The 16,896-nt window shown below is 40.4% G+C and overlaps 1 protein-coding gene across 1 annotated transcript; it reads left to right on the top strand.

Annotated features, from left to right (window-relative positions):
• Positions 1-4,840: 4,840 nt before the first annotated feature.
• ppic (peptidylprolyl isomerase C) lies at positions 4,841-13,080 on the top strand. The gene is made up of 6 exons (XM_053326189.1): positions 4,841-4,960; positions 8,900-9,013; positions 9,720-9,813; positions 10,627-10,694; positions 11,196-11,312; positions 12,952-13,080. The coding sequence occupies exons 1-6, from the start codon at positions 4,856-4,858 to the stop codon at positions 13,078-13,080; spliced, it is 627 nt and encodes a 208-aa protein (XP_053182164.1). The 5' UTR covers positions 4,841-4,855.
• The last annotated feature ends 3,816 nt before the right edge of the window (positions 13,081-16,896 follow it).

Here is a 16,896-nt window from a genome sequence, read left to right as displayed (position 1 = left end):
ATCTACCAACCTCCATACCTATCTACCAACCTCCATACCTATCTACCAACCTACCAACCTCCATACCAATCTACCAACCTCCATACCTATCTACCAACCTCCATACCTATCTACCAACCTCCATACCTATCTACCAACCTCATTACCTATCTACCAACCTCCATACCTATCTACCAACCTATCTACCAACCTTCATACCTATCTACCAACCTCCATACCTATCTACCAACCTCCATACCAATCTACCAACCTCCATACCTATCTACCAACCTCCATACCTATCTACCAACCTCCATACCTATCTACCAACCTCCATACCTATCTACCAACCTACCAACCTCCATACCAATCTACCAACCTCCATACCTATCTACCAACCTCCATACCTATCTATCAACCTCCAAACCTATCTACCAACCTTCATACCTATCTACCAACCTCCATACCTATCTATCAACCTCCATACCTATCTACCAACCTTCATACCTATCTACCAACCTCCATACCTATCTACCAACCTCCATACCTATCTACCAACCTATCTACCAACCTCCATACCTATCTACCAACCTCCATACCTATCTACCAACCTATCTACCAACCTCCATACCTATCTACCAACCTCCATACCTATCTACCAACCTCCATACCTATCTACCAACCTTCATACCTATCTACCAACCTCCATACCAATCTACCAACCTCCATACCTATCTACCAACCTCCATACCAATCTACCAACCTCCATACCTATCTACCAACCTATCTACCAACCTCCATACCCATCTACCAACCTTCATACATATCTACCAACCTCCATACTTATCTACCAACCATCATACCTATCTACCAACCTTCATACCTATCTACCAACCATCATACCAATCTACCAACCTCCATACCAATCTACCAACCTCCATACCAATCTACCAACCTCCATACCAATCTACCAACCTTCATACCTATCTACCAACCTATCTACCAACCTCCATACCAATCTACCAACCTCCATACCTATCTACCAACCTCCATACCTATCAACTAACCTCCATACCTATCTACCAACCTCCATACCTATCTACCAACCTCCATACCTATCTACCAACCTCCATACCTATCTACCAACCTTCATACCTATCTACCAACCTCCATACCAATCTACCAACCTCCATACCTATCTACCAACCTCCATACCTATTTACCAACCTTCATACCTATCTACCAACCTATCTACCAACCTCCATACCTATCTACCAACCTACATACCTATTTACCAACCTATCTATCAACCTTCATACCAATCTACCAACCTTCATACCTATCTACCAACCTCCATACCTATCTACCAACCTATCTACCAACCTTCATACCTATCTACCAACCTTCATACCTATCTACCAACCTACATACCAACCTACATACCTATCTACCAACCTTCATACCTATCTACCAACCTCCATACCAATCTACCAACCTCCATACCAATCTACCAACCTCCATACCTATCTACCAACCTACCAACCTCCATACCAATCTACCAACCTTCATACCTATCTACCAACCTCCATACCTATCTACCAACCTCCATACCTATCTACCAACCTCCATACCTATCTACCAACCTCCATACATATCTACCAACCTTCATACCTATCTACCAACCTCCATGCCTATCTACCAACCTTCATACCTATCTACCAACCTTCATACCAATCTACCAACCTTCATACCTATCTACCAACCTCCATACCTATCTACCAACCTACATACCTATCTACCAACCATCATACCAATCTACCAACCTATCTACCAACCTCCATACCCATCTACCAACCTATCTACCAACCTCCATACCAATCTACCAACCTATCTACCAACCTACATACCTATCTACCAACCTCCATACCTATCTACCAACCTATCTACCAACCTTCATACCTATCTACCAACCATCATACCTATCTACCAACCATCATACCTATCTACCAACCTTCATACCTATCTACCAACCTTCATACCAACCTCCATACCTATCTACCAACCTCCATACCAATCTACCAACCTACATACCTATCTACCAACCTACCTATCTACCAACCTACATACCTATCTACCAACCTACATACCTATCTACCAACCTACATACCTATCCATCAACCTCCATACCTATCTACCAACCTCCATACCAATCTACCAACCTTCATACCTATCTACCAACCTCCATACCTATCTACCAACCTCCATATCTATCTACCAACCTTCATACCTATCTACCAACCTCCATACCTATCTACATACCTATCTACCAACCTTCATACCTATCTACCAACCTCCATACCAATCTACCAACCTATCTACCAACCTACATACCTATCTACCAACCTCCATACCTATCTACCAACCTACATACCTATCTACCAACCTCCATACCTATCTACCAACCTCCATACCTATCTACCAACCTCCATACCTATCTACCAACCTTCATACCTATCTACCAACCTTCATACCTATCTACCAACCATCATACCTATCTACCAACCTACATACCTATCTACCAACCTCCATACCAATCTACCAACCTTCATACCTATGTACCAACCTCCATACCTATCTACCAACCTTCATACCTATCTACCAACCTTCATACCTATCTACCAACCTCCATACCAATCTACCAACCTCCATACCTATCTACCAACCTCCATACCTATTTACCAACCTTCATACCTATCTACCAACCTATCTACCAACCTCCATACCTATCTACCAACCTACATACCTATTTACCAACCTATCTATCAACCTTCATACCAATCTACCAACCTTCATACCTATCTACCAACCTCCATACCTATCTACCAACCTATCTACCAACCTTCATACCTATCTACCAACCTTCATACCTATCTACCAACCTACATACCAACCTACATACCTATCTACCAACCTTCATACCTATCTACCAACCTCCATACCAATCTACCAACCTCCATACCAATCTACCAACCTCCATACCTATCTACCAACCTACCAACCTCCATACCAATCTACCAACCTTCATACCTATCTACCAACCTCCATACCTATCTACCAACCTCCATACCTATCTACCAACCTCCATACCTATCTACCAACCTCCATACATATCTACCAACCTTCATACCTATCTACCAACCTCCATGCCTATCTACCAACCTTCATACCTATCTACCAACCTTCATACCAATCTACCAACCTTCATACCTATCTACCAACCTCCATACCTATCTACCAACCTACATACCTATCTACCAACCATCATACCAATCTACCAACCTATCTACCAACCTCCATACCCATCTACCAACCTATCTACCAACCTCCATACCAATCTACCAACCTATCTACCAACCTACATACCTATCTACCAACCTCCATACCTATCTACCAACCTATCTACCAACCTTCATACCTATCTACCAACCATCATACCTATCTACCAACCATCATACCTATCTACCAACCTTCATACCTATCTACCAACCTTCATACCAACCTCCATACCTATCTACCAACCTCCATACCAATCTACCAACCTACATACCTATCTACCAACCTACCTATCTACCAACCTACATACCTATCTACCAACCTACATACCTATCTACCAACCTACATACCTATCCATCAACCTCCATACCTATCTACCAACCTCCATACCAATCTACCAACCTTCATACCTATCTACCAACCTCCATACCTATCTACCAACCTCCATATCTATCTACCAACCTTCATACCTATCTACCAACCTCCATACCTATCTACATACCTATCTACCAACCTTCATACCTATCTACCAACCTCCATACCAATCTACCAACCTATCTACCAACCTACATACCTATCTACCAACCTCCATACCTATCTACCAACCTACATACCTATCTACCAACCTCCATACCTATCTACCAACCTCCATACCTATCTACCAACCTCCATACCTATCTACCAACCTTCATACCTATCTACCAACCTTCATACCTATCTACCAACCATCATACCTATCTACCAACCTACATACCTATCTACCAACCTCCATACCAATCTACCAACCTTCATACCTATGTACCAACCTCCATACCTATCTACCAACCTTCATACCTATCTACCAACCAACATACCAATCTACCAACCTCCATACTTATCTACCAACCTCCATACTTATCTACCAACCTACATACCTATCTACCAACCAACATACTTATCTACCAACCTATCTACCAATCTACCAACCTATCTACCAACCTCCATATCTATCTACCAACCTTCATACCTATCTACCAACCTCCATACATATCTACCAACCTACATACCTATCTACCTATACCCTATTTTCTTTTTTATTCATTTCTTCTTACTCTATTCCCTATCCTCTTTAGTTCCCTCCTCTCCTCTCTTATTTCCTCTTCTCTTTCTCTCTTCCTCTCTTATTTCCCCATCTCTCTTCCTTTCCTCTCTTATTTCCCATTTTCTCTTCCTCTACTCTCTTATTTCCCGTTCTCTCTTCCTTGCCTCTCTTATTTCCCCATCTCTCTTCCTCTCTCCTCTCTTATTTCCCCTTCCCTCTTCCTCTCCTCTCTTATTTCCCCTTCCCTCTTCCTCTCTCCTCTCAGTGGGCGGGTCTCTGATCCAGGCTCATCCCACAGGGGAGGGGGGAGTGGTTTGGTGATGTAGCCGTGTTTGGAGCGGTGTTTCCCGGTCAGCCTCTCAGCTGTGACTCGCTGTGATTTCCTCCTTCCTCTTTTCTCTCCTCTCCTCCTCTCTGTTCCTCCCATCATCAGCAGCCTTGCTCCGCTCTCTCCGGTACACCATGGAGCTCCGGACCGTCCTGCCCGCTCTCCTCCTCCTCTCTGCCGGCTCTCTGCAGCTGGGCTCCGGCGCGGCCTCGCGCACGGGACCGAAAGTCACCGAGAAGGTTGGTGATGATGAGCTAATGTCGCATTTATTTGCATTTATCCTAAAAAAAAAAACTGCGTCTTCTGTCTGTCTGCGCGTGGCGAGCAGGCAGCTGTGCGCGTGCCCGATTGGATAATGAATAGCTGAATAGCACGGGCACGCGCATAAACACATAGAGAGATACTGAGAGACGACGTGTCAGCGTGAATGACACAGACACACACGCGCGCACACACACAGCTGTATACGTGTCCATCCAGATGTTACTACGCAGCGTGTTTGCCTGCAGGCCGTTCATGCACGCGCGCACACACACACTTGACCTACATGTACACTCAGGCTTATTATAACTATACACACAGTCATTCATACACTGCACCGTCTCATAGACCCACATTCATTCAGTTATTTAATATTAAATTAAATATTAAGAGTAAAATCACACATTATTTTAAACAGAGTGTTAATGAACACGATAATAATCTGATAAGTGACTAATAATATTATACAGGCTATATATATATAACATTTATGAGCTGTTTTTAAATATAACTTTTGGGTTGACAGGAAATGTGGGAAGAAATTGGATCCCAAATTTTGTCTTTAACTTTTATAGATATAACACTGGATATTAGTTATTAAGTGATATGTTGGTACATCGCTCAGAGTCTGTTAGTGTATTAGTGAGAGTGAAGATTCATTCTTGGAAACAGCAGCTTGACTCAATGTTTATTTATTTACTAACTTATTATGAACTTTTAAACTAAATCTCACATCGTCTTTATCAGCAGATTTAATTAGTTCAGTTCAGAGTTGATAGAAAAGTAATTGGAGCTATTTGATGATTTAATAACCATGTTAGTCATTTGTTTTAACCCTTAAACAGGCATTTAATGTTACTACTTATGTCATTTACACCTAAAGTAAAACATTTCCACTCATATTTTTAATATATTTTGGATTTTATGAGTTGTATCTCCACCAGGATGCTTTGCCCTTATTAACCCTTTATTGGGCAAATAATTATATTTGGTAACTTCTGTAAATATTCCAAAATATCCTTCCTTCCTTCCTTCCTTCCTTCCTCCTTTTTCTCCCCTCCTTCCTCCCTGCTTTCTTTCTTCCCTTCCTCTTTTCCTTTCTCCCTCCCTCGTTCCTTATTTCCTCCGTCCTTCCTTCCTTTCCTTCCTTCCATCTGTCCTTCCTCCCTCCCTCCTTCTCTCCTCCCTTCCTTCTTTCCTTCCTCCGTCCTTCCTTCCTTACTTCCTTTCCTTCCTTCCATTTGTTCTTCCTCCCTTTCTTCTTTCCTTCCTCCATCCCCCTTTCTTCTTCCTTCCTTCCTTCTTTCTTCCCTTCCTCCCTCCCTCCTTCTCTCCTCCCTTCCTTCTTTCCTTCCTCCGTCCTTCCTTCCTTACTTCCTTTCCTTCCTTCCATTTGTTCTTCCTCCCTTTCTTCTTTCCTTCCTCCATCCCCCTTTCTTCTTCCTTCCTTCCTTCTTTCTTCCCTTCCTCCCTCCCCCCTTCTCTCCTCCCTTCCTTCTTTCCTTCCTCCATCCCCCTTTCTTCTTCCTTCCTTCCTTCTTTCTTCCCTTCCTCCCTCCCTCCTTCTCTCTTTCTTTCCTCCCCCCTACCTTCCTTCCTTCCTTCTTTCCTCCGTCCTTCCTTCCTTTCCTTCCATCCTTCCTTCCTTCCTATCAATGAGTGTCCTATAAAGGGTTAAGGTATAAAATGGTCATAATGGTAAAAACACTTAAATGTGTTATTTAACATAGTAAAGTGATACATTCTGCTCATTAATGTCACAAATACTAGTTTCTAAACTGATTTTTATCATTTCTATCAAAGTATAAACCTACAACAAGCTTCAATTCTACCAATTAAAAAGGCACATATATAATTACTACTTAACCAATCTTAACCCTCCTGTTGTGTTCGAGTTAAGGAAGGGAGGAAGAAGGAAGGAAAGGAGGGAGGGAGGGAGGGAGGGAGGGAGGAAGGAGGGAAGGAAGAAAGGGAGATGGAGGAAGGAAGAAAGGAGGAAGAAAGGAAGGAAGAAGGGAAGAAGGGAAGGAAGGAAAGGAGGAAAGAAGAAGGGAAGGAAGGATGAAGGAAGGAAGGAAAGGAGGGAGGAAGGAAGGAAGAAAGGAAAGAAGGAAGGAAGGAAGAAGGGAGGAAGGAAGGAAGGAAAGGAGGAAGGAAGGAAGGAAAGGAGGGAAGAAGGGAAGTAAGGAAAGGAGGAAAGAAGGGAAGTAAGGAAAGGAGGAAGGAAGGAAAGGAGGGAAGAGGGGAAGGAAGGAAAGGAGGAAAGAAGGAGGGAAGGAAAGGAGGGAAGGAAGGAAGGAAGGAAGGAAAGGAGGAAGGAAGGAAGGAAGGAAGGAAGGAAGGAAGGAAGGAAAGGAGGGAAGGAAAGAAGGAAGGAAGAGTCAAAACAGATGGGTCAATTTGACCCGGGAGGACAACAGGAGGGTTAAAGAGTCTGTATCTCCTGGTTCACGTTGCCTGTTTAAGGGTTAAGCAAAATGTTGCAGCTTCTGTGTCACATGATAGTAAACTGAATATCTCTGACGTCACTTTGAACTTTAAGAAATTACAACAAACATCTTTCTTTACTTTCTGACATTAAAATAAAAAAATAAAATAAATGATTAATAGAGAAAACAATCAGCTGATTAATAGAGATAATAACTATTATGGTTTGTTGCAGTCCTACTTCAGTTATCATCAGCTGATCTAGTGTTGGTATGGAACTTTGGTCACATGATCACAGCTGGATGTACACTAGGAAGGGAGGAAGGAAAGGAGGAAGGGAGGGAGGGAGGGAGGAAGGAGGGAAGGAAGGAAGGAAGGGAGGAAGGAAGGAAGGAAGCAAAGGAAGGAAGGACAGAGGAAAGAAGGACGGTCACATGATCACAGCTGGATGTAAACTAGGAAGGGAGGAAGGAGGAAGAAAGGAGGGAGGGAGGGAGGAAGGAGGGAGGGAGGGAGGAAGGAAAGGAAGGAGGGAGGAAGGAAGGAAGGAAGCAAAGGAAGGAAGGACAGAGGAAAGAAGGACGGTCACATGATCACAGCTGGATGTAAACTAGGAAAGGAGGGAGGAAGGAAGGAAGGGAGGGAGGGAGGAAAAAGGAAGGAAGGAAAGAAGGAAGGAAGGAAGGGAGAAAGGAGGGAGGAAGGGCCGAGGAAAGAAGGAAGGTCACATGATCACAGCTGGATGTAAACTAGGAAGGGAGGAAGGAGGAAGGAAAGGAGGGAGGAAGGAGGGAGGGAGGAAGGGAGGAAGGAAGGGAGGGAGGAAGGAAGGAGGAAGGAAAGAAGGGAGGAAGGGCCGAGGAAAGAAGGAAGTTCACATGATCACAGCTGGATGTAAACTAGGAAGGGAGGAAGGAAAGGAGGGAGGAAAGAAAGGAGTGAGGAAGGGAGGAAGGAAGGGAGAAAGGAGGGAGGGAGGGAGGGAGGGAGGGAGGAAGAAGGAAGGAAAGGAGTGAGGAAGGAAGGAAGGAAGGAAGGGAGCAAGGGAGGAAAAAAGGAAGGGAGGGAGAAGGAAGGAAAGGAAGGAGGAAGGGAGGAAGGAAGGAAGGAAGGAAAGGAAGGAGGGAGGGAAGGAGGGAGGAAGGGAGGGAGGAAGGAAAGGAGTGAGGAAGGGAGGAAGAAGGAAGGAAAGGAGGGAGAAAGGCAAAGAGGGAGAAAGGAAAGGAGGAAAGGGTTATACTGAGTTATGATGTTAAGTATCAGTTGAAGTCTGTCTCACTTCCTTCTAACCTTTCAACTTAAAAGTCTCATTAAACAAGAAAAAGTGAAAAAAACCTGATGATTGACAGCCTGTGTGTGTGTGTGTGTGTGTGTGTGTGTGTGTGTGTGTGTGTGTGTGTGTGTGTGTGTGTGTGCCTGTGTGTGTGTGTGTGTGTGTGTGTGTGTGTGTGTGTGTGTGTGTGTGTGTGTGTGTGTGTGGGTGTCTCCAGGTGTTTTTCGACATCACGGTGGCGGGTCATGAGGTGGGCCGGATCGTCATCGGTCTGTTCGGAGAGGTCGTCCCTCTCACTGTCAATAACTTTGTCGCCCTGGCAACCGGAGAGGTAAGGAGGACACACACACACACACACACGGACAGACACACACACACACACACACACACACACACACACAGAGTACTGAAGCTATTTGAGTATTAAAAGCTGCAACTAAAGATTATGTTCATCTATTTCTTTAACCCTCGTCCTCCCATCTCTTTCCTTCCTTCTTTCCTCTTTCTTAGCTCCCTCCTCCTTCCTTCCTTCTTTTCTTCCTCCCTCCTTCCTTACTCCTTTCTTTCCTTCCTTCCTTCTTCCATCCTTGCTTCCTTCTTTCCTTCCTCCCTCCGTCCTTACTCCTTTCCTTCCTTCCTTCTTTCTTTCCTTCCTCTCTCCTTCCTTACTCCTTTCTTTCCTTCCTTCCTTCATTCCTCCTTTCCTTCCTCCCTTCCTTCTCTCCTTCCTCCTTCCCTTCCTCCCTTTCTTCTCTCCTAAATTCCTTCCTCTTTTCCTCCTTCCTCTTTTCCTTCCTTCCTCCCTCCGTACTCCTTTCCTTCCTTCCTTCCATCCTTCTTACCTCCTTTCCTTCCTCCCTTTATTCTCTCCTAAATTCCTTCCTCTTTTCATCCTTACTCCTTTCTTTCTTTCTTTCTTTCTTTCCTTCCTTCCTTCCTTCCTTCCTTCCTTCCTTCCTTCCTCCTTTCATGTATTTCTGTATTTCTGTATTAATTCCTGCAGACATTAACCCTTCACTCTCCATGTCTCTCTGCAGAAAGGTTACGGCTACAAAGGCACAAAGTTTCACAGAGTCATTAAAGACTTTATGATCCAGGGAGGAGACTTCACCGCTGGAGACGGGACGGGAGGTGAGAACCACGACTTTTAGGTTTTTATATACATCTAGGGTTAAGGAGACGGGACCGGAGGTGAGCAGCAAGAAAAAAAAGATTATTTATTTATTTTTTTAAGGTTTATAGTACAAACATGATGCAGCTTCACGCGGGAAAAGGCATAAAAAACATCAACAGAAGCTTAACAAATGTCTAAACTCATGAATGTTAACCCTTTAAGTGCTTTAAGGTACATCGTGTTAAATATTTGGACTTCTAATATCAGCTTCATCAGTTTCCTCTTTTTGAAAGCTGCAGTAACTCTTCATAAATCTGCAGTAGATAAATTTTTACATGAATTTTTACATTAATTTGTTTCATCTGATCAGAACAGATTTGTGTCATTAACAGTAGTTCAGCTTCAACTGTAAATGTTTATTTTGTATTATAATATTTATTTATTTATTTAATTTTATAATTTTTATTTTTTTTTTATTTTTTTATTGATCAATTTTATTTATTTAATTATTAATTTTCTTAATTTATTGATTATTTATTAATTTAATTTAATTTATTTCTTTATTTATATTTAGATATTAATATTTGTTTTTTTTCCCACAGTTTATTGTGTGTGGATATTAATGGGGATTATGATATATACACACAAACATACATTTTATAAAAACAGCTGTTATCATCTTGTCTGGCTCATAGTTCAAACTGCTGATACAAACAAAGGAAATAAAGATGTGTTTCACTAAATACAGAGAAGGGATGTAAAACAGTATTTTAGAGTTTTTAAATGTTCTCATATTTCTTATATTTCTTCTTATTATTATTTCCCTGCAGGTCACAGCATCTACGGGACGACTTTCACTGATGAGAACTTCAGACTGAAGCATTTAGGAGCCGGCTGGGTGAGAATCACTGACTCACCTGTTCATTATATTATATTATATTATATTATTATAATCTATAAACTGGTTCATCATTTAGTCATTAGATGGTTCATACTCATCAGAACTTCCTAAAGCTCAAATTAACATCTGAGCAGAACAGTCTTGGTTTTTTTTCTGAGACAAAAAAAAGCAGCAAAACTTCACAATTAAGAAGCTGAAAACAAACGATGAATTAATTATCAACATGTCTGTGTGTGTGTGTGTGTGTCTGTGTGTGTGTGTGTGTGTGTGTCTGTCTGTGTATGTGTCTCTCTCTCTGTGTGTTTGTGTGTGTGTGCGTGTGTCTCTGTGTGTGTGTCTCTCTGTGTGTGTGTGTCTCTCTCTCTCTCTCTCTCTCTCTGTGTGTGTTTGTATGTGTGTGCGTGCGTGTGTCTCTGTGTGTGTGTGTCTCTCTCTCTGTGTCTCTGTGTGTGTGTGTGTGTGTGTGTGTGTGTGTGTGTGTGTGTGTGTGTGTACCAGGTGAGCATGGCGAACGCCGGTCCGGACACAAACGGCTCTCAGTTCTTCGTGCTGGCTGCTAAAGCTCCGTGGCTGGACGGGAAACACGTGGTGTTCGGTAAAGTCCTGGACGGGATGGTGAGTGGAGCCGGCACTCAGACGCTGCTGTCGTTGTTTAAATAGTTTAAGCTGAAGTAAATAAATAAATAAATAAATGAGATTCTTAAACTATAAAACAAACTGTAATTACAGTTAATTGATGGTGTCTAATGTATTTGAGGGTATAGGTGAATCCACATGAGGCCTTTGCCAAAGGTGAGCTGACTTCCTGTTTCCTGTTTGTTCAGCAGCTCCACACAAACAGGAAGTCCCATAAGCCCCGCCTCCTTTTTTAACCCCTTGTTTACTCTGCTGTCTTTTTAGTCTTTCACAAACTTAAACATGATTTTTGAAAACTTCTGTGCTGGTCAGTAAAAACAAAAACCTTAATTTAAACAAAGATAAAGTCATATTTATTAATATAATATAATATATATAATGTATTTTGAGCTTGCAACACATTAATGCACCTCTGAAATGCTGCCAAACTGTTGTGTTTTTAATGTTTTGTCAGCACAACTTCTAAGAAAAGATTAGTTTGTTTTTTATTTTAGGTGTGATAATCTTTAGTGCTTATTTATTAAGGCTGCTCAATTAATCGAAATTTGATCATGATTACGATTTTGGGGCCAAACGATCTCAAAACTAATAAAATCGGGGGGGAAACACCTCCGCTCCTCCCATATTTTAGACCCATCTCCTCCCGTTTTGTCTTCTCTCCCGGGATTCTCCCGTAATTTACAGCCCCAACTTTGTTTGTTGTTTGTAATAATAATGAGATAGTGCTCAATAACAAAGCTTTTATTTTGAAAAGCTTAGACAGAAAGCCGCAGCTCCGTTAGTTTGACATTGTTTTAATTATCGTGATTATGATTTTTTACATAATCAAGCAGCTCTACTATTAATTACTGTCTTTTTATCTTTTTAACCTTCCTGTCGTCCTCCCGGGTCAAATTGACCCCGTCTGTTTTGACTGTTCCTTCTTCCTCCCTCCTTTTTTCTTTCCTTTCTTCCTTCCTTGCTTCCTCCCTCCCATCCTTCCTTCTTCCCTCCTTTCCTTCTTCCCTCCCTTCCTTCTTTCTTCCCTCCCTTCCTTCCTTCTTCCTCCCTCCCATCCTTCCTTCTTCCCTCCTTTCCTTCTTCCCTCCCTTCCTTCCTTCTTCTTCCCTCCCTTCCTTCTTTCTTCCCTCCCTTCTTTTCTCCCACTCTCCTTCTCTCTTCCTCTCCCTACCTTCCTCCCTTCCTTCTTTCCTTCGTTCCTCCCTTCATCGTTTCCTTTCTCCCTACCTCCTACCTTCCTTCTTTCCTCCCTCCCTCCTTCCTTCCTTCTTTCTTCCCTCCATCCTTCCTTCTTTCTTTCCTCCATCTTTCCTCCCTGCTTTCCTTCCTTCTTCCTTCCCCCCTCCCTCCTTTCCTTCTTCCCTCCCTCCCATCCTTCCTTCTTCCCTCCCATCCTTCCTTCTTCCCTCCCTTCCTTTCTTCTTCCCTCCCTTCCTTCCTTCTTCCTCCTTTCCTTCCTTCCTTGACTCGAGGACAATAGGAGGGTTAATGCACTGACAGGAACTGATGAAATGACAACAAAGTGAATCTTGATGTTGATAACTGAGGATGGATTATCATTCTGTGTTGAGTATTTCTGTATTTCTAACCTCTCTCTCCGTCCGTCTCCTCCCGTCAGGCCGTCGTTCACACCATCGAGCTTCAGGACACCAACGACAGGAACCTGCCGTACACCGAGTGCGTCATCGTGAACAGCGGCCGGATCCCCGTCAAAGAGCCGTTCGTGGTGGAGGTGGAGGGCTGGTAGATGAATGCAGAGAGAGAGAGAGAAGGGTTTAATACCACTACTATTATTAAAACACACAATGAGATCACTGCTGTTTACACTGGAGGTCGATCAGAAGTCCCAACGCTGTTCGCCAAATTAGAATTTATACTCGCTTTCTAGCATTGGTTGGGGGTCATTTGACATTTTTCAATATCAATATAATACTCAATAGTTTTAATATAAATAAAATTTGATTGATTGATTTCTTTTAAAAAGCACAAAATCATCTGCAAATGTGATGATATGTGTAATGTTAGTTTGCTGCTATGCTCATAAAGCTGATAACATTTCAGTAGTGAGACGAAATTAATGCATTATTTCAATACTATACTTTCAGAATGAATGAAGAATACATGTTTTCTTCCAAATTATATTTTTGAATATAACAATATTTCTCAAATTCATCAGTGTTTAACTTTCTCTGAAAACAAAACATCTGTATTTTGTAAAACATAAAATATGGATAAAAATTATGATATAAATGAAGAAATATCAGAAAACAAGAATAAAAATCTGTGACCAAAGACCAATTCATTTTTCAATATCAATATAATACTCAATAGTTTTAATATAAATAACATTTGATTGATTTTTAAAAAGCACAGGATGATCTGCAAATGTGATGATGTGTCTGTTACTTTCAGAAGTATAAACACACAAACACATTCTTCAAAATTGTATTTGAATATAACAATATAATATTTGATATAAGTTCTCAAATTCATCAGTGTTTAACTTTCTCCAAAAACAAAACATCTGTACTTTGTTAAACATAAAATACGGATAAAAATTATGATAAATGAAAAATATCAGATTAAATAATAAGTAAACAAAATCTGAGACACAAGCCATGCTATATATTAATACTTATTTTAGATATTAAAGACCAATTCAGTCGCTGCTTAAACAGTCTTGAGGTTTGTAGCGTCATTAGCAAGCTAACGTAATTAGCAACACATAGTAAACATTAACATAACTAAATGAGAGCATGTTAGCAGCTAGTTGTAGCATGCTAACAAACTATTTTCCTCATGAAAATCAGATGAAATAATAAATAAACAAGTGACCAAGCCATGCTATATTTTAATACTTATTTTAGATACTAAAGACCAATTTTAGTGGCTACCAAACAAGTCTTTAGGTTTCGATACGTAGCGTCATTAGCAAGCTAACGTTATTAGCAACATATAGCAGTGGTTTTATTTAGCTGCTGAAGCTTGTGACTTCTGATTGATCTCTACTGTTTACAGAGATAATATTTATTTACTATTATTAGTTATTAACAGAACAAATCACTCACTGATTAACACATATACATGGATTTTAAATCAACTTTCTTAACATAGACAATAAATACAGGTCAGAGAAACTAAATCTGTCGTATATTAAAACCTCATTTACATTTAACCGAACAGCCTCAGGAGCTTTAACCACTGTCTGGATTGGAGTAAACTTAATGCTCATGTAGCCCAGAAAAAACATGATGGACTGTTATTAGATTAGCTAACGTAGCTCAAATGAAAGCATTATTAGCTCTAATCTGGATTTTATCGATAAGTGTAAATGGGGCCTTAAAGACACATTAGCTAAACCTACAATGCTAACTAGGTAAGAAATTTAGACATCAAGTTAAACCCATAATAGATAGTAAAGAAGTACTTTTGGCTCATATCAAATTAACCTCTCTGGACACAAATACGATAAGTGTAAATGGGGCCTTAAAGTCGCATTAGCTAAACTTACGATGCTAACTAGGTAACTGGGTTTGGACACCAGATAGAAATTTAAACATAAAGTTAAACCCATTAGAGATAGTTAAGAAGTACTTTTGGCACATATCAAATGAAAACCTTTTATCACCAAACTTGCCACTTTTTCCACGATGGTAGCCAAAGAAGGTCACGTTTATGCTAACGTTTATGCTAACGGTATCGTCCTAAGATTTCGGTGGTTCGTGGCCCCTTTAACCAAAAGGTTTCATGAGGCCCTTTTACGCAGAGTACGAGTTTCACTGTGAGCAATTTAAAGAACATATCACTAAAATTATACACATAAAGACGCGTTAGCTAAACCTACGATGCTAACTAGGTAAGAAATTTAGACATAAAGTTAAACCCATTAGAGATAGTTTAAAAGTACTTTTGGCACATATCAAATTAAACTCTCTGCTCAGGTGAAAACCTTTTATCACCAAACTTGCCACTTTTTCCACGATCGTAGCCAAAGAAGGTCACGTTTATGCTAACGTTTATGCTAACGGTGTCGTCCTAAAATTTGGCGTTTAGTGGCTCCGTTAACCAAAAGGTTTCATGAGGCCCTTTTACGCAGAGTAGGAGTTTCACTGTGAGCAATTTAAAGAACATATCACTAAAATTATACACATAAAGACGTGTTAGCTAAACCTACGATGCTAACTAGGTAAGAAATTTAGACATCAAGTTAAACCCATTAGAGATAGTAAAGAAGTACTTTTGGCACATATCAAATTAACCTCTCTGCTCAGGCGAAAACCTTTTATCACCAAACTTGCCACTTTTTCCACGATGGTAGCCAAAGAAGGTCACGTTTATGCTAACGTTTATGCTAACGTTTATGCTAACGGTATCGTCCTAAAAATGTTGGCGTTTAGTGGCCCCTTAAAGTTTTCTAAAAGGTTTCATGAGGCCCTTTTACGCAGAGTAGGAGTTTCACTGTGAGCAATTTAAAGAACATATCACTAAAATTATACACGTATTTAGTTTCATTCTTCCGAAATGTGACTTTTATTTTATTTGCGTTAAATTTTACTATTACATCTTTTGCACTCTTGTATTTACCTGCGTGTAAAAGGACCTCATAGAAGAGTATAATATAATTAAAATGAGATATGAAGTATTTATTAGTATTTATCAGGTTCACTGTGGTTTATGCTAATCGTATTTTTAACGTTAGCATACTTATTCGTGTAGCGGATGGAGCAAGTTAGCATTAGCATTATGGCTTAAATATCAAACTTAATATTAACAGAGGATTGGTGCTGAGTATCAAACTGACTGAGGAACTTGGAAACTTGAACTTTACAGAATCATGTAGCTCCTCGTTTTCTTATATTGCCAAATCGTTCTTCATTTGCCAAATTTCCTCGTTGCACTTTCTATGCATCTTTACATCAATATATTCATTTTAAAAAGTAGCAAAGTACTTTTTAAACATATGCAAAACAAACCTAAAACTGTAGCAAGTGTCAAATGTAGTAGCAAAAATATACATATATATATATTTTTTATCATTCCATCGAGTCTTTTCATGATATTTTGATTAAATGAAGGTAAAGTATCTGTTCTTCCTGCTGCATTATGCATATCATGTTTGCAGATAAACAGCACAAACTGCACAGGATGAAAATGTTCAAAGATGTGAAAATGAGTGTTGATACTGTGAAAAAAAGAAAGAAAGAGAAAATATAATATAATATAATATAAATCTGTCCAGTCTGTAATGATTTGAATTATTGTACTTTGTTGTATTGGAGGTAAACTCGTCCTGACTGTTACTCTGAAAATCTCACGGCAGCATTTCCTGTAATCTAATAAATAAATACGACTGATGCAGCGTTTAAAACCTCGTTAACAAACATATCAAAAAGAAGTTCTGCTTTCATTCTTTTCAACAGTAGAAGAAAAAAGTGCCAACAGGTGTGTTTTCTACAATAAATGCTGTTGGAAAAAAAACCTGTTTTCTCTGTTTATTGTGGAGAATTAATATAAAAACATGTCTACTAGCTTTACTACAGATTAATGCTCAAAGTATAAGTGC

The sequence above is a fragment of the Scomber japonicus genome, chromosome 9 (assembly GCF_027409825.1).
Source record: "Scomber japonicus isolate fScoJap1 chromosome 9, fScoJap1.pri, whole genome shotgun sequence".
Taxonomy (NCBI): Eukaryota; Metazoa; Chordata; class Actinopteri; order Scombriformes; family Scombridae; genus Scomber; species Scomber japonicus.
This window is presented reverse-complemented; position numbering and strand designations above follow the sequence as displayed.

What these genes read in the sequence shown, in the direction of transcription:
- ppic (XM_053326189.1), top strand. Translation starts at nt 4,856, where the DNA reads ATGGAGCTCCGGACCGTCCTGCCCGCTCTCCTCCTCCTCTCTGCCGGC. An exon ending in TCGCCCTGGCAACCGGAGAG is followed by an intron (nt 9,014 to 9,719) that starts GTAAGGAGGACA and finishes GTCTCTCTGCAG; the next exon opens with AAAGGTTACGGCTACAAAGG. An exon ending in AGCATTTAGGAGCCGGCTGG is followed by an intron (nt 10,695 to 11,195) that starts GTGAGAATCACT and finishes TGTGTGTACCAG; the next exon opens with GTGAGCATGGCGAACGCCGG.